Source organism: Sabethes cyaneus, chromosome 3 (assembly GCF_943734655.1).
Source record: "Sabethes cyaneus chromosome 3, idSabCyanKW18_F2, whole genome shotgun sequence".
Lineage (NCBI taxonomy): Eukaryota > Metazoa > Arthropoda > Insecta > Diptera > Culicidae > Sabethes > Sabethes cyaneus.
In genome coordinates, this window is record NC_071355.1 from 85,051,626 (window position 1) to 85,074,789 (window position 23,164).

At 43.6% G+C, this 23,164-nt stretch overlaps 1 protein-coding gene across 1 annotated transcript in view; it reads left to right on the forward strand.

Annotated features, from left to right (window-relative positions):
- The window catches only part of LOC128742148 (uncharacterized), a 31,733-nt gene that overhangs the window by 1,491 nt on the left and 7,078 nt on the right, over positions 1 to 23,164 (forward strand). Inside the window, exons 2-6 of the mRNA XM_053838383.1 lie at positions 12,600 to 12,972; positions 13,030 to 14,733; positions 16,547 to 18,694; positions 18,751 to 18,876; positions 18,962 to 19,083. Coding sequence (XP_053694358.1) covers positions 12,715 to 12,972; positions 13,030 to 14,733; positions 16,547 to 18,694; positions 18,751 to 18,876; positions 18,962 to 19,083 — 4,358 coding nt within the window. The 5' untranslated portion in view covers positions 12,600 to 12,714. The remainder of the gene's footprint in view (positions 1 to 12,599; positions 12,973 to 13,029; positions 14,734 to 16,546; positions 18,695 to 18,750; positions 18,877 to 18,961; positions 19,084 to 23,164) is intronic.

Genomic DNA, 23,164 nt, shown 5'->3' on the forward strand with positions numbered 1-23,164 from the left:
TTAAAATGCTATGGATTATTACGAATTTCTTAAGCAATTGCACTCTATTGGACTGCTGAAAAGAAATTTGTAATTTTTGCACCAGGCTCTTGAATTTTAACTGTGTATCTTAGATAAAACTGTTAACAAATAAATATTTAACAATAGAAAACTGGAATTATCTCGAAATCCGCCAAAATTATGATATATTTCGAGTTTCCACCACTACTGGTACTACCACAACTACTGGAGCATCTACCCTACCGTCCCCTCCGTTGATTGTAAAAATAAATATAATTGCAATATATTATTAAGTAAGACTTGTCAAATGTCAGAACCTATTGAGTACATAATATACTAAAATAATATTGTTAGTGAAGCAAACGAAATATTTTCCGTTGGTGGCAATGTCTTATAAAGAGTCAACTGCCACTGCCTTATAAAGAGTCAACTGAGAGGCAGCCCATATGGTTAAATAATCCTAGTAATTGAATAAACCTAGGTTTGTATGCATTAGGCCGCCACTTCCGATGGCCGGGGAAATTATGATTTTGGCCATTTGTGTTTCGACCATTTGGTATCAGCCTGATAAAATAAGATGCCTTTATCGAATCCAGAGTAAATATCGACGTGTGATCGTTTTTCAATAACCGGGAAGCATTGTACGCCCAAATTTAATAAAATAGCGTATTGCAGGGTATTTCCTATCATTTCTATTTTTGCTGCGGTTTCCGAGATAAAAACGTAGCCGCTATGTAACAATATTGAAAAGAATGTTGCACACGTACGCTTTAATGTGTTATAACTATTTTTACAAATTTTGCTGGTCTTTATCAGATGAACATCAAAACCACTGTTTCTCCACTAGCGCTTAATTGGGCTGAAGAAAAAGAAACAATCGCCTATGTGTAACCGCTCTCGATGCTGGTTTAAAAAACAAGTTTGTTCACATTTACTAGAAATTGAACAACTGTCAATACAGTATCACAGAACAATTCTACTTTGTTTCATCAAGGAGGAACGCTAAAATTCCACTCTGACATGAAACAAATTTACGTTCATTAGTTTCAAACTTATCTAGATTTTAAATCCAGCCTAAACAAACTAAGGCGCATCATTTACACTGCTACTAATACGCAAGGCAGAGGCGCCAAGCATATCGAATAAAAAGTCATACTATATTATAGGTATAATGCCGGTATATTGGCAGCACTTGAAAAACATCATCACATAAACCATCTGATTCCCTTTTTGGTCGGCTGTTGAAGTACAGCAATCCGAATAGGCCCTTGGGTGGTGCTGTTTGTTCATCGCAATTTTTCAGGTTTATTCAAATAGATATAGCTGATTTTCGGTGGTTGATAAGCCCGAGCAATATGCCAAAAATTTATTCGTTGGCACCATTTGTTCGTTGACTTCAAAGCCGCATATGATACCATCGACCGGAATGGGCTGCAGAAAATCATGGACCAGAACAGCTTCCCCAGAAAGCACATCAAACTAATTCAATCTACAATGCATGGATGGTACACAGTGTTGTGTTCGGATTTCGGGTGGATTGTCAAGTTCAATCGAATCACATAGAGGGCTTCGTCAAGGGGATGGTCTCTCATGCCTACTGTTCAACATAGCGCTACAACGTGCTATGAATCGAGCGGATATCACGATCTTCAGCAATCAAAAGATATCGCGTGAAAACCCGCCCATAGCGGTTTCCTCTATCCTGATTCTGAAAACTCCACGATCCCTGCCGGTGCAATGAATCTTTCTGAACTATAGTGCTGCAATGCTTCATCAAGTTAATCATGTCGTCAACGAGAACAATCGTTCCTTAGACCTCTGCTTCGTGAGCTCACAGGACATGGCCCCATTCGTCTCAGCGGCTTCATGTCTGTTAATCAAGAGAGTTCCAGACCATCCTCCTCTGATCGTATGCATAGAAGATAAACTCCTTTAGGAGTTCGATTAATGTCCAGCTGCTATCTCCTTTAACTTCCGGGAAGCTGATCAGCAAAGCATCAATGATTTGTTGTCCAGTATGGACTGGGCAAACACACTAGATCCTGACGACGTTGAAGCCGCTGCACGGACCTTTACTCATGTCTTGATATATGCTATCGATCGACATGCACCGAAAAGTAGTCTCCGCAGTACTTCTCATCCCTCTTGGTTGGCACACGAATGAGCTACGCAGGCTGAAGTCATACAAAAGAGCACCATTAAGACGATTCACGAAATTTCGTACGCTTTCACTAAAACTCCACTATACGAGGATAAACAATTTATACAGGCAGATTAGTCGTCAATGCTTTTCGCGGTATCAACGCAGTATTCAACGAAGATTGAAGCATCAACCGAAGTCTTTCTGGAATTCCGTAAACGAGCAACGCAGAGTCCGGCTGTCACTCCTCAGGATACATGCCGTTTCTTTTCCAAGAAGTTTGCAAGTGTTTTCACCAATGAGGTATTGAGCGCGAAACGTGTTGCCCTAGTAGCCAACAACGTTTCAATATATGGTCAAACGCAGGGTGCCATTGATATCAATGTCGAGATGATTTCGAAGGTCGTGACCATGCTTAAGTCATACTTCAATCCTGGACCCGATGGTGTACGTTCCGTATTCTTGAAGAGACACATGGACTGCTTGCTGACACCGTTGCTTCATATGTTTCAAATGTCCATCTCTAGTGGGATTTTTCCGTCATGTTGGAAATTTGCACATATGTTCCCTGTGCAAAAAACAGGAAGTACACGAGATGTAGACAACTATCGAGGCATCAAATCGCTGAGCGCAGTCTCGAAACTATTTGAGCGTGTTGTCTTGGAACCTCTGCTTTCCCACTGTAAGCAATATCTAAGCGCTGATCAACATGGCTTCACGTCCCAGCGTTCTGTCAATACTAATCTGCTGTGTCTTACATCATACATAACGAAGGGTATGGTACAACGAGCTCAAACAGATGTTTTATACACCGGACTGTCGGCAGCCTTTGACAAGATAAATTACGCCATCACAATTGCAAAACTACAAAGACTGGATGTTAGCGATAACCTTTCGCAATGGTTTCGCTCGTATCTCACCGATCAACAGTTGGTGATTGCCGTTGGAGATTATCGATCCGGTAAGCTGTCCAGCTTCATCAGGTATACCTCGAGGAAGCCGCCTAGGTCCTCTGATTTTTCTGCTTTAATTCAACGACGTTAATTTGGTTATCAAGGGTCCATCACTCTCGTATGCAGATGATCTTAAAATGTACGTCCGAGTCCGCTTGACTGATGAGTGTCACTTTCCTCAAAATCAACTCGAGGCCTTTGCGTGCGACGTGAACTGTATGCTAGTGAACCCGGAGAAGTGCTCAGCAATCACATTTTTTCGTAAGAAAGATCTGATCCTGTTTCGTTATGAGCTCGAGAGCACAGTAATTGAACGTGTTTCGCATATTAAAGACTTGGGCATTATCTTAGATTCGCAGTTAACGTTCAAGCCTCATATCACGTATGTTGTCGCTAAAGCCTCAAGGACTTCAAGGTCCTCAAGCCTTTAGGACCGCGAAAAATTTCTCTGACATATACTGCCTCAAATCGTTATGCCGTTCGCTGATGCGGTCAGTTCTGGAATACTGTTCGTCTGTTTGGAATCCTAACCACAAAAACAGCGCTGAAAGAATCGAGTCCGTTCAGCGTCGATTTCTTAGATTCGCTTTGCGAAAACTGCCATGGAGAAACCATTTTCATCTTCCCAGCAATGAAAGCCACTGTCAACTAATCGATCTAGAACCTCTCCGGATTCGTCGGGCTAGCTCTAGAGCACTGTTTATCGTGGATAGCATACAAGGGAGAATTGATTGCCCCGCGTTGCTGGGACAGATTAACATAAATGTTCAACCACGAGCGCTGCGGAGCAATGCAATGTTGAAATTGCTATCTCGTCGCACTAACTACAGCATGAACGGCGCTATCGGCGGTCTGCAGTAGGCCTTATTCGTCTTTCATCTATCACGACGGATACTATAGGGAAGATTCATTTGCCATTTTCTGGAGAGGTAAAGCTCGAAGAACATATAGTTATTTTAAGATTTGTTTGTATACATTTGATAGCATTTTGCTCACTTAATTCGACTATTTATATGTTAACCTGACAATCATTGGGGCCAATAATAAATAACAAATCTAGTTAACTCACTAACAGTTCATGCGAAGATGGCGAGTTTACCAGTTCAATCGTGCGCCAAGTGCAGAAAAAATATTAGTTTACGAAGTGGAAAACCGCTACAATGCGATGGAAAGTGTCGACAGTGGTTTCATAAGTCGTGCACAGCAGTATCTGAAGCGGAATATCAGGACATTCAGACAATTCCTGATAAATTCTGGTTTTGTGCTCCTTGTAAGGAAAATCGAACCAGAAGCAGAAGATCTACACTGAGTATGGCCGATCAACCATTGTCTACCCCACAGTCAACAGCTCAAGTTGCGGGCAGCTCAACTAGTCTAGAGATCACCATAAATCGGATTGAATCCAAGTTAGACCAGCTGATAAACTGGCAAAAAGATGTCATATCTGAAATAAGAGGAATTCAAAATGTCCTCGAAGAACTGCGAACCACTACTGAGACTCTGATGGACGAGCAACAGCAACTACGCGACGATAATTACGAGCTGCGAAGGCAGCTAGAAATATGTGAAATTGATATTGACCGTCAAAAGCAAGAAAAATTGAAGAAGACAATAGAAATCGCAAATGTACCAACAACCGAGGGTGAAAACCTTTTTGGGATTGTTGCTACCATTTGCCAAGTGATTGGGGTGACATTGGAAAATAGTGATGTAAAGGAAATCTACAGAATATCAAACAATCTTTCTTCGAAGTCTCAATGTCCTCCATCGATCTACGTTAAATTGCGCAATAAGGAAAAAAGAGACGAAATAATGGCAAACAAAAAAGGCAAAAAAGAGCTTACAACAGCAAGACTGAACATGGCTACCGGTGATATACGAAACAGTAATATTTACATCAACGAATTGTTGACAAAACGCAACAGGTACCTGTTCAAAAACGCAAGAGATCTCAAACGCGATGGGAAACTGAAATTTGCTTGGTTCAGGGATGGTAGACTTCTGGTCAGGAAAACAGAAAAATCCAAAGTGAAGGAAATTACATCCATAAAAGTGTTAAATGAGTCTACAAAATGATCCTGCCATACACCTACCATTCCAACCAAGCACTAGATCAATAAGTTCTATTAGTCAATTATGTTTTGCCAAAGAAAATAGTCTAAAAATTTTCTATTTCAACGCAAGAAGCCTGAGGGAAAAACTCACCGAATTGGAGTTTCTGTTGGACGAAATTCATAATCGTATCGACGTAATAGCGGTTACAGAAACATGGTTCCACGAAACTGCAGAAGCATCAAATTTGCTAAAAAACTACAGGTGTTTCTCCGCTTCACGTTCCACTAGGAGAGGTGGAGGTTCAGCCGTGTTTATTCACCAAGATGTCCACTGTAAAATTGTTCACAGTTACTGCGATGAATACAACAGCATCGTAGCTGTCGAAATTGGGAACCAACACAAAATCACTCTGGTCAGTGTTTACCGACCGCCGCAAGCACTAATCTTTGAAACGGACCAGTTTATCGAACTTATGGATGATTTCCTTACTAAACAACGTTCTAATACCATCGTAGTAGGAGATTTCAACTTTGACTTGCACTCCGCAACGCCTGTGATAAATAAGTATAAAAACACTGTGCTCTCCAACGGATATCACTTCTGTGATATTACACCAACGCGTTATAATGCCTGTTTAGATCACATCTTTACCAACAACATAGCGATTGAAATGTCGATTCAACATTTGCAACACTGTTTGTTCGACCACAACATAATGTTTATCGAAATACTAAGTCACACTACCGAAGCGAAACGTCAACCGATTGAATTTTATCCGAAGCTTAATCTTCCTGCCGTGCGTGAATTTCTACGCGAGAGCCCTATCATCACCGACTACCGAAACGACGTCAACGAAAACTACAACTCCTTGATTACTAATTTGCAAGAAGGCATCTCAAGAGCATCGACACATACACTCAAAGAACAAACCAGTAACAGACACTCAAAACCTTGGATAGATCGTGAGCTTAAAACATGCATAAAAACCAAGAGCTATTGGTACTCGAAACACCGAAGAAATATCTCAGATGAGTTCACTCGAAACATTTACTCGTACTGGTGCAATAAGGTAACAGCAATGAAGCGCGATAAGATGAAGCTTTATTACGCTGCAAAGTTCGATCGCAACAGTATTAGTATTGCAAAGACTTGGGATACTATTAGGGAAGTGATGGGAAACAAGTCTAAAAAAGCTCTATCGCTCACTCACAGTGGTAGCTCTAGTGAGGAGAAACAACGAACTGCCGAAGACGCAAACGATTATTTTGCTTCTATTGGCAAACAATTAGCCGACAGAATCCCGTACACTGCGTTACAACCACGTCGAGAGCAAACCACGGCGTCTCTTCATCTGGCTCCAGTGACAGAGATAGATGTTAAACGATCGATTTCCTCGCTTCGTGCATCCCTATCGGCTGGATACGATCAGATTCAAACAACAACACTTAAATTCTGTGCAGAAGAGCTATGTTCTGGACTTAGAGATGTCATCAATGCCTCAATTTCACAGTCGCACGTGCCCTCCGATCTGAAAGTATCGAAAGTTGTTGCCATCCCCAAAATACCAGCGGCAAACGTGTTTTCCGATTATAGGCCGATTAGTATACCCTGCGTCACGGATAAAATTCTCCAAAAACTAGTCAATGACCAATTAATTAAGCATTTAGAACACCACAATCTGATTTCACCCAAACAATACGGTTTTCGATCGGGATCTAACACACAAACAGCGCTTTTTGATGTGGTTTCTGAAATCCAGTCTCACTGCGACAAAAAGAAAAAAGTAGCAGCGGTATTTCTGGATTTGTCCAAGGCTTTCGACACATGTGACAGGAAAATTCTCATGCGACGACTGAACGAGCTAGGTGTAGAAGGTCAATCTATGCAGTGGTTTCGAAGTTTCCTGGAGCACCGTTCTCAATTTGTCCAAGATGCCAATGTATGTAGCAGTAAACTTAATGTTGAGTATGGAATTGTTATGGAACTAACAACATTCAAGCATATTCGGAGCGGAATATTCGGCATCGACCTAGGCGACGAAATAAGGACGACGAATGGAGACTCGGGACTTGGAACTGCAGATCGCTAAATTTCGCAGGTTGCGAGCGGGTGCTGATTGAACAGCTGGAACCCCGCAAACTCGGCATCGTAGCTCTGCAGGAAATCTGTCGCAAAGGAGAGAAGGTATGGAAGATACGTGGCGGAAAGGCCCAGTTTTACCAGAGCGGTGGCGCTGCCAACGAACTGGGAACGGGCTTTGTAGTGCTGGGCGGAATGCAGGATCGCGTGATAGATTGGAAGGCGATCAACGAGAGAATGTGTGTATTGAGGATAAAGGGCCGTTTCTTCAATTATAGCATCATCAACGTGCACTGCCCGCACGAAGGTAGACCCGACGATGAGAAAGAAGCGTTCTACGCGAGGCTGGAGGCTACGTACGACAGCTGCTCGTCACGGGACATCAAGATCGTCATCGGGGATATGAACGCCCAGGTCGGTAGGGAAGAAATGTATAGACCGGTGGTAGGACCCCATAGCCTGCACACCGACACAAACGATAACGGCCAACGATGTATAAACTTCGCAGCTTCCCGAGGCCTGGTGATCCGAAGCACCTTTTTCCCGCGCAAGGATATCCACAAAGCCACCTGGAGATCACCTGACCAACGTACAATGAACCAAATTGTCCACGTTCTCATAGAGGGCCGGTTCTTCTCTAACATCACGAACGTACGCTCCCGTCGGGGTGCGGATATTGATTCTGACCATTACCTAGTAGCAGTACATGTGCGCTCAAAGCTGTCCACCGTATACCGGACACGTCAAAGCCGCCCTCCTCGGCTGAACATCAGGCAGCTAGATAACCCACAAGCTGCCGAGAACTACGCGCGAGTACTGAATGAGGCACTGCCTTCTTCCGAGGAGTTAGGTGCTTCAAACCTCGAAGACGGTTGGGGCAGAATACGCTCGGCCATCGGAGAGGCCGCTACCGCGGCACTAGGTATTGAGCCTCGGAGTACACAAAATGATTGGTTTGATGGGGAATGCCAACAAGCGGTGGAGGAGAAAAAAAATGCTTGGAAAAATTATCTAAGTATTGCCACTAGAGAGAACCTGGCCAAGTACCGACGAGCTAGGAACCAGTTGACCACGATCCTGAGGAGAAAAAAGCGCCAAAAGGAGGACAGAGATCGTGAAGAATTAGAGCAACTATTCCGAGCTAATGACACGCGCAAGTTTTATGAGAAGGTGAACCAAACTCGGAAGGGCTACACACCGAAACCTGACATGTGTAGGGACGAGGGAGGGAATCTAATTACAAACGAGCGCGAGGTGGTCGACAGGTGGAAGCAGTTCTTCGATGAACACCTCAATGGCGAAGTCGCAGAAGGAGGCGGAACGGAAATTAACCTAGGAGCGCCCATGGAAGATAGTGATGTCCTAGCACCTGATCTCCAAGAAGTCAAGCGAGAAATCAGGTTGCTGAAGACCAATAAAGCCGCTGGGAAGGACCGCCTACCGGCAGAGCTTTATAAACATGGCGGGGAAACGCTAGCAAAGGCTCTACACTGGGTTATTTCGAGGATTTGGGAGGAGGAAAAACTACCGGAGGAATGGATGGAAGGAGTGGTTTGTCCCATCTACAAAAAGGGTGATCGGCTAGACTGCTGCAACTATCGTGGTATTACGCTGGTAAACGCCGCCTACAAGGTACTCTCCCAGATCCTGTTACGCCGGCTGTCACCGATAGCACAAGGTTTCGTAGGGAATTATCAGGCGGGTTTCATGGGGGCTCGCGCAACTACGGACCAAATGTTTACTATCCGACAGATCTTGCAGAAATGTCGGGAGTACAACGTGCCCACGCATCACATCTTTATCGATTTCAAAGCAGCATACGATACAGTCGATCGAGACAAGCTATGGCAGATAATGCACGAATACGGTTTTCCGGACAAACTGACGCGACTGATCAGAGCTACATTGGATCGAGTGATGTGTTTCGTACGCATCTCTGGGACACTCTCGAGTCCCTTCGAGACGCGACGAGGGTTGAGACAAGGTGACGGTCTATCCTGCATGCTGTTCAACATCGCTCTTGAGGGGGTGATCCGACGAGCGGGCATTGAAACGAGAGGCACGATTTTTACCAAGAGTAGCCAACTTCTAGGCTTTGCAGATGACTTCGATATCATTGCCAGGAACTTTGCGACGGCGGAGGCAATCTACGCCAGACTGAAAGCGGAGTCTAGGAGAATTGGGCTAAAAATAAATGCGTCGAAGACCAAATACATGAAAGGAAGAGGCTCAAAGGAAACAAATGCGCGCCTCCCATGGACGGTAACCGTTGACGGCGACGAACTAGAAGTGGTAGAAGAGTTCGTATATTTGGGATCGCTGGTGACCGCGGACAACAACACTAGTAAGGAGATCCAGCGGCGCATCCAAGCGGGAAATCGGGCCTACTTTGCCCTTCGTAAAACGCTACGATCAGGAAGCATACGCCGCCGCACGAAGCTAACAATGTACAAAACCATTATTAGACCGGTAGTTCTTTATGGACTTGAAGCCGTGACGCTGCTTACGGAGGACATACGCGCCCTTGCCGTGTTTGAGCGGAAAGTGCTGCGGACGATATTTGGCGGAGTACAAACTGAAAGCGGAGAGTGGCGGAGGCGTATGAATCACGAGCTACAGGCACTGCTTGGGGAGACTCCCATCGTACATCTAGCGAAAGTTAGCAGGCTACGGTGGGCCGGACACGTCGTAAGGATGCCGGACGACAGTGCGACGAAAATAGTCCTCTTCAACAACCCCACCGGCACCAGGAACAGGGGGGCCCAACGTGCACGATGGCTCGACCAGGTCGAAAGCGATTTGCGACTTCTGAGACGACTAGGAAACTGGCGACGAGTGGCCCAAGACCGAGTTGAATGGAGACGAGTGCTTGAAACAGCACGAGCCACCCCGGCTCTATGCTGCTGAAGAAGAAGAAGAAGGGAATTGTTCAGGGAAGCATACTAGGTCCAACACTGTTCAACTGTTATGTGAACAATCTTAAGGATGTTCCCCTTCGTGGAGTATTATTTATGTATGCTGATGATATCGTCATTGTTTATGCAGCTGAACTGTGTGAGCAACTTCAGCAAGACATCAATCACGATCTTTATGCCTTGCAAACTTGGATGAACCAGCATAAACTGACTGTAAACACCGACAAAGTATATGCTATTCAACGTACCTAAATCGTGTCAACTAGATGTTTTCTATAAAAATATTCCCGTTGAAAAAGTGGACATCTTTAAGCATCTCGGCATCTGGTTGGACAGCGAACTAAAATGGTCTGAGCACGTCAGCAGACTAGGCATCAAACTGGCACAAATTGCTGGTGTCTTCAGAAGAATTAGCGAGTTCATTCCTGCGGAAACTAAGCGTAATTTGTTCCACGCACTTTTCCACAGCCATGTTGTATATGGCATACTTGTTTGGGGTAGTACAAGTAAAACAGCGTTAAAATCTCTACAAGTCATCCAAAACAAAGCGATTAAAAATTTATTCGGCTACTCCCGCAGAACATCGACGGTCTTCATTCACTCTAAGCACCATTTGCTTTCGGTTGAGAATGTCTACAAATCCAGTGCATGCTTGCACATTCATCGTATACTGAATAACTCTATACACACTAACACTGCGCTGAGCAGACTCTCGGAACAACATACACATCACACAAGAGGTCGAAGCAACATATTAACTGGCCGTAGCTATAGCAGCAGATTCGGATTAAATTCAGCAGTCAACAAAGCATCCGGCTTATACAATAACCTAAGAGATGAACTAAAATTACTTCCTGTAAATAACTTCAAATTGCGTTTGAAAAAAGATTTATTGTCAAATCAATGTAGCATATAGTAAAATAGCTTATAATATGTATGATTTTATATTCGTACGGTTTTCTTCAAATGTTTATACAAAGTTCTACTGTTAATGTTTAAATATTTTTATTGCATAGCACTATAGTCAGTCTTAACGAGCCAAAGGCTCATAGACATTTATAAATGAATAAATAAAATAAAAAAATAAATAAAAAAATAAAACTCGTCTACTTTGCCGATGACGTGGATAGTATCGGTAGAACATCTGGTGGTGGTTGAACAGTACACCAGTCTAAAGCGCGAAGCAGCAAATATTGAGTTAAAGGTAAATACGCCTAAAACAAAGTACTTGTTGCCCGGCGGAACCAAGACCGACCGATGGCACTTGGGCAATAGTATAATGATCGACGGTGATGAGTTTGAGGTAGTTGACGAGTTTGTCTACCTTTGCTCACTGGTAACGGCGGACAATGACACCAGCCGTACGATTCGTAATTTAAAAAAAAAAATTCGAAGGTGTATTGTATACGCGGTAGTTGTGCTTACTATGGGCTTCATAAGCAATTGTGGTCGAGCAAACTTAACCCTCGTACAACGTGTATCCTGTACAAGACGGTCATTAGACCGATGGTTCGCTATGGCCATGCAACAAGGAGAATGCTCGAGGAGGATCTGCGAGTGCTTGGGGTTTCCGAAAAACGAGTGCTAAGTACTATCTTCGGCGGCGTACCGCAGAACGGAGTATGGAGGCGGAGGATGAACCATGAGCTCGCACAGCTCTTTGACGAACCCGGTATTCAAACGGTGGCTAACGCTGGGCGGATACGATGGGCTGGGCGTGCTGTAAAAATACCGGACAATTATCCTGCAAAGATGGTGTTTGCCTCAAATCCGGTAGTAACCAGATGACCAGGGGCGCAGAAGTGCAAGATGGTTAGACCAGGTGGAGCGAGATCTGGTGGAGAGTACACGGTATCTGAAGAATTAGAGAGCGGTAGCCCACAGCCGAGTAAATTGGAGAAACTTTGTTCATCAGGCTTTGTCTTAGGACGGCAAGCCAACTAAAGCGAATATGCCAAAAATTAGCTTTATTGTTGTTTATTTGTTTATTAGAGATAGAGACACTTTACTAAGTTGCTTTATTGTTAATTGAGCAACTTAGAAATTACGGTGGGCGCACGCGCAGCACCACCCATTGAGTTATTCGAGGGATTGCTTTACAAGTGTTGTGGTTTGTACGATACAGGCACGTTCGGCCTGCTGGAAATTCAAGCCACACAGACACCACAATAGTGTTGCAGGCCTGAAATAGCAGCAGCAACCTTATCGCGACTATAAATCAAATTTAAAAACCTTTAATAATACCAAAATGCACTCCGATGTTCAGTAAATGTTATCCAACCAATTGGTATGAAAAATTTGTGTCGTAGAATAATGTCTTTTTTTGTTTGTTATTAATTAGTTTTCAATTTCTTGACTTGATCAGTAACATGGTATCGGTGAAACTCCTGTGTTCAAAATAAAATAAGATCGACTATTTAGGTACATTGGACTAATGTTATTTTACCTACATTTTAGGCCTCCCATGTTCACCGCACTGTGAATAACGTGGGGAAATAACCGACCAACGATATTGTGGGCAGACGGTTTGTTAGAAAACCTGCTGCACAATTAGGGCTTTTTGCCGGTTATAATGAATGCGATTCAAATGCCGGAGGCACAGTTGCAACGATATGAATCGGATAAGCGCGCCTGGGAGGATGCGATCCGTGGGTACACTGGTCCCGATCCCTTGGACATTTGGTTCAACTTCATTTGTTGGCTAGAACAGCATAAAGCGTTTGACAAAGATGGTGGATTTCGGAAAATTCTTGAACAATGCCTATCGAACTTTGAGAACTATGAGAATTATAAGCAAGATGTTCGAATGGTTAAACTATGGATGAAGTTTGTAAGTATCGTTATTAATAAAGGTGAAATTATGATTAAAAAAAATCTTTAATTTCAGATTGATATGCAAGCCAACCCTTTGAATTTGTATCAATTCCTGTATAAGAAAAACGTTGGCACTCAATGTGCCTGTTTTTATATTGGATGGGCTCACTATTACGATGCTGCAAGTGCATTCAAGCAAGCGGAGTCTATATACAACCTGGGTATTCAGGTTAAGGCTCAACCGATGGCAGAGCTCCAGGAAGCTCAGAATAAATTTCGCCTCTCAATAGCACAAAGAATGCTTTATAATGATGCATCTTCGAAAAAACGTTCTGCGAATACTTTGGTTGAACAGAGACAACAGATAACGTCGCTAAGTCCTCCGCAAAAGAAGTTAAAAGGGGAAAACATAGATTACTATCAATCACAACAACAGCAGCAACACACACAACCGCCTGTACAACCAGCGATGCATGGACAAATGTCTCAAGCCCCGCAATTGCAGCAACAGTCGCAGTCTGCACAACATCAACAGCAACCAAATCCACAGCTGCAGCAGCCTCATTACGCAGGATATTATCAGCAGCAGCAGCAGCAACCGCAGCAAGTGGCAACAGTTCCTGCTTCGATTTCGACCAGTCCAGCAATGACTGCCGAGCAATACTATCAACAGGATAAACAGAATGTCACATATTACCAAAACAATAACCCACACGTCTATCAGAATCAGAATCATCAGCCAGTTCCGTCTCAGACACATAACCAAACACCGGTCGCTTCTCAACAGCCTACACAGCGTCAGATGCAACCCGCTCAGACACATCACAATTCACATCAACTGCCCTATCAAGCACCTACATCAGTTCAACCTCATTCATCTCAACAACCACATCCAGTTGTCCAGCAAGCTTCTCAGCCTCCGCCAACAGCGCGTTTCCAATCGCAAGTCATTGTCCAAGCTCCTTCTACGTCTACCCAACCAGCTGTTTCTACACAGACCAAAGCAACTGTACCGCAGCAGCAGCAGCCCCCAGCTACGATACAAACACAACCGGTACAGCAATCACAAACTATTCAACCCGAACAACCAGTTCACAAATCGGTCATCATTGAAAATTACTCATTGGTCAACGATAGCTTAATCGAGTGCAATTTGAACAATTCGGCCTACGTTATATCTTCGTCATTAAATTACGTCTATGATGACGCAGATCTAACGGGTTATTCAATCGAAGAGCCAACGGTAGAAAAAGTAGATCTAAACCCGGCAGGTATACGACTGCCCATAAACTTTTCCCGAGAAGCTCGTTCCAATCACGAGCGATGGGAGGTTCCACTCTGTCTCGAAGAACCATACGATCCAAATCGGAAGTGTTGCTACCCGAAGGGAGTCGTCTATCCGGATTTGCATACTGGTAAGCCAACAATGGAGTTCTCACTGGAAGAGATACGAGCCAGAAAGTGGTACCGTCGAAAGGAGGAACTTGAAGAACAAAAGAAGGCAAAGCAGCAACAATTAGAGCTCGAAAAGCAGCGCCAGGAGCGACAGCGTCAATTGCAACTGCAATATCAACAACAACAGCAACAACAACAACAACAACAGCAGCAGCAGCAGCAGCAACAACAGTCACAGCTGCAACAACACTCGCAGTTGCAACAACAACATCAATCGCCTCATCAATCTGTTCCACAACAAGCTATCTATGGGCATCATCAGCATCATCCATCTGCGACGGCGGCGGTGGCAGTTCAACGTGGCTATCAACCGCCCAATCAGGTGAGTGTTCTATAATTACTATTTTACCAGCCGAGAGTCAGGGTGGCTCTTGCCGTATCAAGAATTCCTCTCCATTGTATTCGGTCCTGAGCTATTCATCGCCAATTCGTTGCGCGTCTCGACACACGCAAGTCGGTTTTAACCTGGTCGAGCCATCTAGCACGAGCCATCTCAACTATTTCATATTGTTTCCCATCCAGTTCCAGCTCGGCACCATCACCGTTTGGACTTCCACGTTCCCTGCCAGCAACCGTGTACTTCGTTTTGGGCGGTGTTAATGGCAAGTCCCAATCTCGTGGCTACCCGTTTAAAAGGTCTTATCTGCTGCTCTACGGTTAATTCCGATGATATCGACGTCATCCGCCAAACCATGATAGTCTCGTTCTTTTCCACGTTTGCTCTTCGTATTGCACCTTCTAAGGCAATGTTGAACAGCAGGTGCGTGGGCGCATTGTACTCCCGACATTTCTGGAGGATTTGTCGGAAAGTGAAAATTCATAGTGCACGAACTCACTACGCTCGCTAGGTATTACTCCACGAATTCTCTTGTTATTGAGGATAGACGACGTACCAAAATCTGTAAGACCACCTTTTAGGCGGCGTTGATCAGTGTAATGCCGCGAGAATTACAACAACCAAGCCGGTCGTCCTTTTTCTAGATAGGTCAAACCACACCTTCCTTCCGCTCTTTCGGTAGTTCTCCCAAATCCTTGAAATTATGCAGTAGAATGCCGTTGCTAGTGGTTCTTTGTCATTTTTGTAGAGAACTGCTGGGAGTCGGTCTTTTTCGGTGGCTTTATGATTCTTCGACTGAAAGATTTCTCGCCAAATTTCGTCGATATCGGGACCCGGCACGTTATTATGTTTTGTAAGTACTCCTACGTTAACTTCCGTTCCGTCTCCTGTTATATCGCCATTGAGATGCTCTTCGAAGAACTGCTTCCACCTATTGCTCGTTTGTGACCAGGTTTCCGTTTTCGTCCCTACACATATCAGGATTCTGTGAACCAACGCGTTTCACTAGCAATTAGTGTAATAGTTGTAGCTCTTCACGATCTCTGTCCTCTTTCTGACGCTTTTTGCTCTTCACGATCGTGGTCAACTCATGCCATGCTCGACGATATTTGGCTAAATTCTCGTGGTAATGCTTAGATAGTTTTTCCAAGTTGTTTTTTCCTCTTCCATTCCCCGTCAAACATATTGTTTCGTGCATTCAAGCTTCTTCACCTAGCATCGCGGTTGCTGCTTCATTGACGGCCGAGCGTATCCTGCTCCATCCGTCTTCAAGGATCGAAACACTTCGAGGATGGAGCTGCATATAGTGCGCTCGCGAGAACTACTCGGCGACTCGTGGGATGTCTAATTGTCGAAGGTTTAACCGCGGCTTTTCCGCGAGATTTATTCCGTCGATAATTTTAAGTGCTCACGTACTGCCACTAGATAATGATTCGAGTTGGTATTCACATCCCGTAGGGATCGCACACTGTTGACGTTCGAGAAAAACCGTTCATCGATGAGAATATGGTCGAATTGGTTCGTAGTTCGTTGATCAGATGATCTCCAGGTGGCTTTGTGGATATCTTTGCAGGAAAAGGAAGTGCTTCTGACTACTAGGCCTCGAGAAGCTGCAAAGTTGGTACATTGCTGGCCGTTATGGGGCTGTTTTGGTTAAAAAAGGTCAATCAGGGGACAATAGAGCCGTAGAGGCCGCCGACTTGCCAGTATCAGTAGTGTCTAGAATACTTGCTAATGTAAAGCGTGCAGTAACAGTAGGTATATATAAGTTTGATTTTTGTTCTTTATTTTTTTTCAGTATCAACACGCCGTATATCCGCAGCAGTCACCGAATCAACCTGTTCATCCATATCAACAAACTTCTCGGCACTCACAAGAAGCTAATGCACCATGCCAGACACCTGCGCAAACACCAAGTCCATACTACCATCAACATCTTCAGCACGTTCAGCCATCACATCAACATATTCACCATCAGCCTGCTCAACAAATTCCACAACCGGTGCAACTTTCTCCAATCCCACACACTCAGCACGCTCCGGTTCAACCCAATTATACGAATTATCGGCATCCTTACCCTCAGCATCAAAATCAGTACCAAGCACCACCTGTTCCAGTTCATCAGCAATCACCCGTTCAACAGCCAGCAACATATGAGCAGCACTCACCTTACCACGGTAATCACTACGGAGGATATCCTGCTGCAAGCTACACACACAATCAACCTCCCGTGCACCAGTCGCCTCCGATGCCTGCGCAATCTCCTCATCAATATCCTATCCAACAAGCTCCACACCCACAGCAGGTCCAGCAGCATCTCCCGCATCAAGGGTATACATCACAGCCTTCTGTTAGACCCAAAGCTCCTGCGCAGACACAAATATTGAGCGAACCAGTAAAGCCTAGCTCTCCTGTTCGACAAATTCACAAACCACCGCCACCTCAACCATTCGTCCAGAAACCCACTACCAGCCAAGCGCCACCTGCTAGTCAACCCGTTCAACAACCTGCACCGCAGCAGAAAGCATCTCTATCGACCGCAAAGCCACAACCACCCGTGTCGCAAAACCAGACGCTCCAGCGACCAACACCACCCGCACCAACGCCAGCAGTAGAGCAGACTATCAAACCCGCAGCTAAGAATTCCCTCAGCAACTGTGACGATTTCGAAGAGCAGATTGAGGCATCTACAATTCGATTTTCAACATCTACTGAGAACGGCACAAGCAAAAGTAAAACCATTACCATTAAATTCAAGAAAGATAAATCAGCTGTGGCAGCTCCAAGTCCAGTCAACACACCTCCGGCAGCCGTTAGTCAGCCACCAAAAAATCGATTCGAAACAACGGCAACGAGTTCATCCACAAAACCAGAAATCAAGAAATCTCGAAGAGTGTCTCCTACGGATGTAGCAGGTTTGGGCGGAAAAGACAAGTCCAAAAATGAGAACAAAAAAGCTAAACCCAGCAAAGCCAAATTATCAAAGTCGAAGTATAACTCGGATGCAACAGTTATCCCGGCTAGGCGGACTGAAGATTCCTTGTCCGACGAGAATGAAGAGTCTGACCGTTCGTATGCTTCTTCGCCGGACATTGTAGCTTCGAAAAGCAAGGGCAAATCGAAAGCTCGCTACGTCATTGATGATGACGACGAGGATGACGATGACGAATTAGATGAACGTGAATTTCCGGATTCAGAAGAGGACGAGTACGACGAGGTTGACGAGGACGATGAAGACGAGATGGATGATGAGGGAGAAGAAGATGATGAAGAAGAAGAAAATGATTCTTCATACCAATCCAATTCGGAGTTTAACACGTCTTTCAGTAATATTTCTTTCGCTGGCGACAATAGCAACGGAGCATTTAATTTTGGAGGGGGCAGTTCTTGTTCAACCCCACTTCGGCATACACAAACTTCAAGTGGAATCTCCAAGCCTTCAACTCCTGTCGGTTCCTTCCGATTTCTCAGAAAACATGAATCTAATTTATCGATGCTAGGGCAAAACGATGATTCGATGAATTCGACGGTTGTCGAGAATAGCTATTTCCAAACAGAGCACGACGAGGAAGCCAGACGACGCAGAAAGGAGAAAGCGCTGGCTATAATCGATACACATCTGGCAAAGCCGTTTTTGGATCCTTTCAGCAGTGAACTGTGCAAAGCGTTTCTTACTAAGGTCGATTTCCCCTCGAGAGAAAACAGCAGTGGATATAAGGTGGTCAACAACAACCTACCTAAGCTTATCAAATCGCAAATGGCGTGCCTGGGCGGGACAGCATATAGCATTGAAAAAGAGGTTGGTCGCGGCTCGTACGGGTCAGTGTTTCGTGCGGTGAACAATCAAACGGGAGCAGTGGTGGCCATAAAGTATCAAAAGCCTGCCAATACATGGGAGTTGTATATTTGCACCGAAGTGAAGAAAAGAATTACTAATCCAGATATTGTAAGTAATTGATTAGTATGATTTGAGAAAAATTGCTAATGCTCACCGATTTACAGCTACCTGGTTTCATGGATATCTGTTCTGCTGTGATTGCACCAAATGCGAGTGTTTTAGTATCGGAGTTCTCACAATATGGTTCTCTACTAGATATAAATAACAAAATACGAACTGCCACGACAAAGGTAACATAACACGGATGTGAATTTTGTCATTCTTGTGAATGTGATAACACGGATGTGAATGTTTATCACGGATCTTGTTTTACAGGTGATGCATGAATCATTGGTTATGCATTTCAGCAGCCAAATACTGGCCATCGTAGAGCATTTGCATGCATGTAATATAATTCATGCAGATATCAAACCGGATAATTTTCTGTTGATGCAAATGTAAGTACCAAATGAACCAATCGAGCTCCCCCTATGTCTTTTAGCTGTTATAAATGTTATAATTATCAGACAATGTTTTTGGATCTGATCTTGCGCAGTCCAGTCATTTCTTAGAAAATATTAAATATTTTATCATAAAATATTTTCAAAATACACACCATGCTACATACCGTTATCTGATAATCGACATATTTTCGAACGGGCTGGTGATTTATCGTTACATGACGCATACCAGAATCCTAGAAAAAACTGGTTGGTAGTAAAAACAACTGAGGTCCTAGATTGCTTCCTTGGGAAACGCTAGAAACATTCGTGAATACCATCAAGCCTTGTTTTACGTCCACTATTGGGGGGACACATTGGGGAGGAAATCGGTCGAAAAAAAAGAGGACGTAATTCAAATTTTCGACTTAAAAAGAGTTGGCATTAATTTAAATTTTGGACGTAAAAAAAGAAAGCATTAATTCAAAATTTTGGATGAAATTGCCTGATGGTATTTGACGAGGACATATCAATTCGGACCTAAAAAAGCGGACGTAAAAAGAAATCACATAAAATGAATGGACGTAAAAACAGATTCTAGTGTACTTTAAAAGGAGAATCATCAATCTTAATGCAAAGCGATCGGCTGGTTATACAGGATCAAATTAAGGATCCAAAAACTCGCAGTATCTGTAATTTACCTGTAATTCACATGATTAAATCAAATCGACCCCCTTAATAAGAAGACTTGCAACTCGGCCAATATTCGGGGGACGCTAATAATACGTTTTAAAAAGTCGTTCTACGCGATATGATCATTCCGAGTGTAGCTCCGGGGAACAGGAGTATGTAAACTATGTACGTAGGGGAAAATTCACACATCCAATTTTACTGTCACATTTAATGGAGACTAATTACTTTATTAACGAATCTAATCCTAACGTAACTAACACGGACTTGCGTAACGCGAAATTCTTAACTGCTAAACTTTCTTCAACATGAATGGAACTTAATTTCTACATTTTTCAACACGAATATATCTTCCCTCGCGACGTTGACGCCGGTATTTATATCAGCTCTTAATTGTTCTGCTTAAGAAGTACTTACTAGAACAGCTGCTGAGAAAAAAGAGAGTAGAGCGAGACTTTACGTTAAGTCTATGAGAGTTTCAGGTGGCGCGCGAAACTTCTCACAGATGTACTACGATAATTCACATCGCACAATTCGACGTACAATGTTTGTTATGGTCCATGCGCAAACGTTTTCGCTTGTCCCTGAAACCCCAAGAAAAATAAACGACAAAACCGCACCGGGAGGTAAAACTTTCCCTGTCGCGGAAGCTTCGGTCAATGTTAACCGTCAATGTTAGCTTTTGTCAATGCTACCCGTACGGGCGCGCTTCTTGGCACTGACGGTGCACGAGTTCAAGCATAATCCGCCAAGGCTCGTTTCGTTCAACTGAATCGTACGTCGCCTTGAAGTCTATAAACAAATGGTTATCAAACGGTAACGAAATTTATCGAGGACTAGCTGACCCGACAAACTTCGTATTGCCACAAATTAACCTGTGGTGTACATAAATCATGAATCTCGGATGATCTTTGTCACAATCTCGAGTTTTGCAAGCCCCCCAGTGGGCGGCGCTTCCGACGGCGGGTCACCGGCAACACTCGCGACCGTCTCGTCCTGAATGGTCTAGTGTTACTATAGATAGTTTTTGTGGTCTTGTATTGACTAATGTTTTATGGAAGAGTCTCGAATTTCTCGAGTTCGATTAGTTTTTGAGTTTCGCAAAAATTTCTGTTTTATTTGTATGAGAGTCCACATCCCCCTACCACAGGGGTGAGAGGTCTCTAACTATCGTAAAATAAATTCAAGACTCCAAAATCTCCCACATGCCAAATTTGGTTCCATTTGCTTGATTAGTTCTCAAGTTATAAGGAAATTTGAATTTCATTTGTATGGGAGCTCCCCTCTTAAAAGGGGAAGGGGTCGTAATTCACCATAGAAAAAATTTCTGCCATCTAAAACTCCCACATGCCAAATTTGGTTCCATTCGATTGATTAGTTCTCGAGATAAGAGGAAATTTGCATTTCATTTGTATGGAAGCCCACCCTCTTAAAGGGGAGATGGGCCATAACTCGCTTTCTAAAGAAGAGAGGGGTCTCAATTCACCATACAAAAAAATCTTGCGTCCAAAACCACTTACATGTCAAATTTGGTTCCATTTGCTTGATTAGTTCTCGAGTTATGAGGAAATTTGTTTTTCATTTGAATAGGAGCCCCCCCCTCTTAAAGTGGGGAAATCCATAGAAGATATACCATAGAAAATATTCTTGCCTACAAAAACACCCACATGATAAATTTGGTTCCATTTGCTTGATTAGTTCTAGAGTTATGAGGAAATTTGTATTTCGTTTGTATGAGAGCCCCCCCTCTTAAATAGGTTAGGGGTCCTAATTCATCATAGAAAAAATGGTTGCCTCCAAAAACACCCACATGCCAAATATGGTTCCATTTGCTTGATTAGTTCTCGAATTATGAGGAAATTTGTATTTCATTTGAGTAGAAGCACCCCCTCTTAAAGTTGGGAGGGGTCCTAATTCACCATAGATAATATTTTTGCCTCCAAAAACCTCCACATGCCCAATTTGGTTCTATTTGCTTGATTAGTTCTCGAGTTATGAGGAAATTTGCATTTCCTTTGTATAGGAGCCCCCCTTCCTAAAGTGGGGAGGGGTTTCAATTCATCATAGAAAAAAATAATGTCCAAAAACACCCACATGCCAAATTTTGTTCCATTTGCTTGATTAGTTCTTCAGTTATGAGGAAATTTGTATTTCATGTGTATAGGATCCCCCCCTCCTAAAACGGGTAGGGGTCCCAATTCATCATAGAAAAAATTTTTGTCTCCAAAAACACCCACATGCCAAATTTGGTTCCATTTGCTTAATTACTTCTCGAGTTATGAGGAAAATTGTGTTTCTTTGGTACAGGAGCCCCCCCTCTTAAAGTGGGGAGGGGTCCTAATTTACTATAGAAAATATTCTTGCCCTCGAAAACCTTCACATGCCAAATTTGGTTCCATTTGCGTGATTAGTTCTCGAGTTATGAGAAAATTTGTATGGAAGCCCCCCCTTTTAAAGAGGAGAGGAGTTATAATTCCCCTTATAAAGAGGGGAGGGGTCTCAATTTACCATAGAATAAATTCTTGTCACCGAAAACACCCACATGCCAATTTTTGTTCTATTTGCTTGATTAGTTGTCGAGTTATGGAGAAATTTGTGTTTCATTTGTATCGGAGCCCCCCCTCTTAATGGGGGGAGGGGTTTCTAACCATCACTAAAACCTTTCCTGGCCCCAAAAAACCTCTACATGCATATTTTCATGCCGATTGGTTCAGTAGTTTTCGATTCTATAAGGAACATACGGACAGACAGACAGACAGACAGACAGACAGACAGACAGACAGACAGACAGACAGACAGACAGACAGACAGAAATCCTTATTTATAGGTATAGATTTGTCGCAAGGTGAATATTTGGTCCGTCGTTGAGCGTCCCTCTCGAAAACCGCACTGGTATTGGCCAACAAAGGTTTTATACAACGGCCTCAGTCTATAAGGCGGAATGCGGGAGAGAATTTTGTACGCAGAATTGAGGAGGGTAATGCCCCGATAATTGCTGCATTCGAGTCGGTGGCCCTTTTTGTAAATAGGGTATATGAGACCTTCCAACCAGTTCGTAGATAGTTCCTCCTCAGCCCATACTTTTAGTATAACCTGATGGATTGCACAATTTGCTGTTGATCCAGACCTAATCGCTACAGACTATCAAAAGCTCAGCTCTCTAGCTGCTTTTTTAACCTTTTTTAACAGTACATCGACACGTTGTTTATAACGCCTGGCCACCTCGGATCTTTCGGATCTTTCTTCATGTTGCTTACTACGAGATTGTGGTCCGAGTCGACGTTTGGTCCCCGGAAGGACCGCAGGTCTGCGACATACCTTCCATCAAGAAGAACGTGGTCGATCTGAGAGCAGGCCTCTCCATTAGGGTGTTTCCAGATGTTCTTTCGAATGTTCCGTCGTGCAAAAT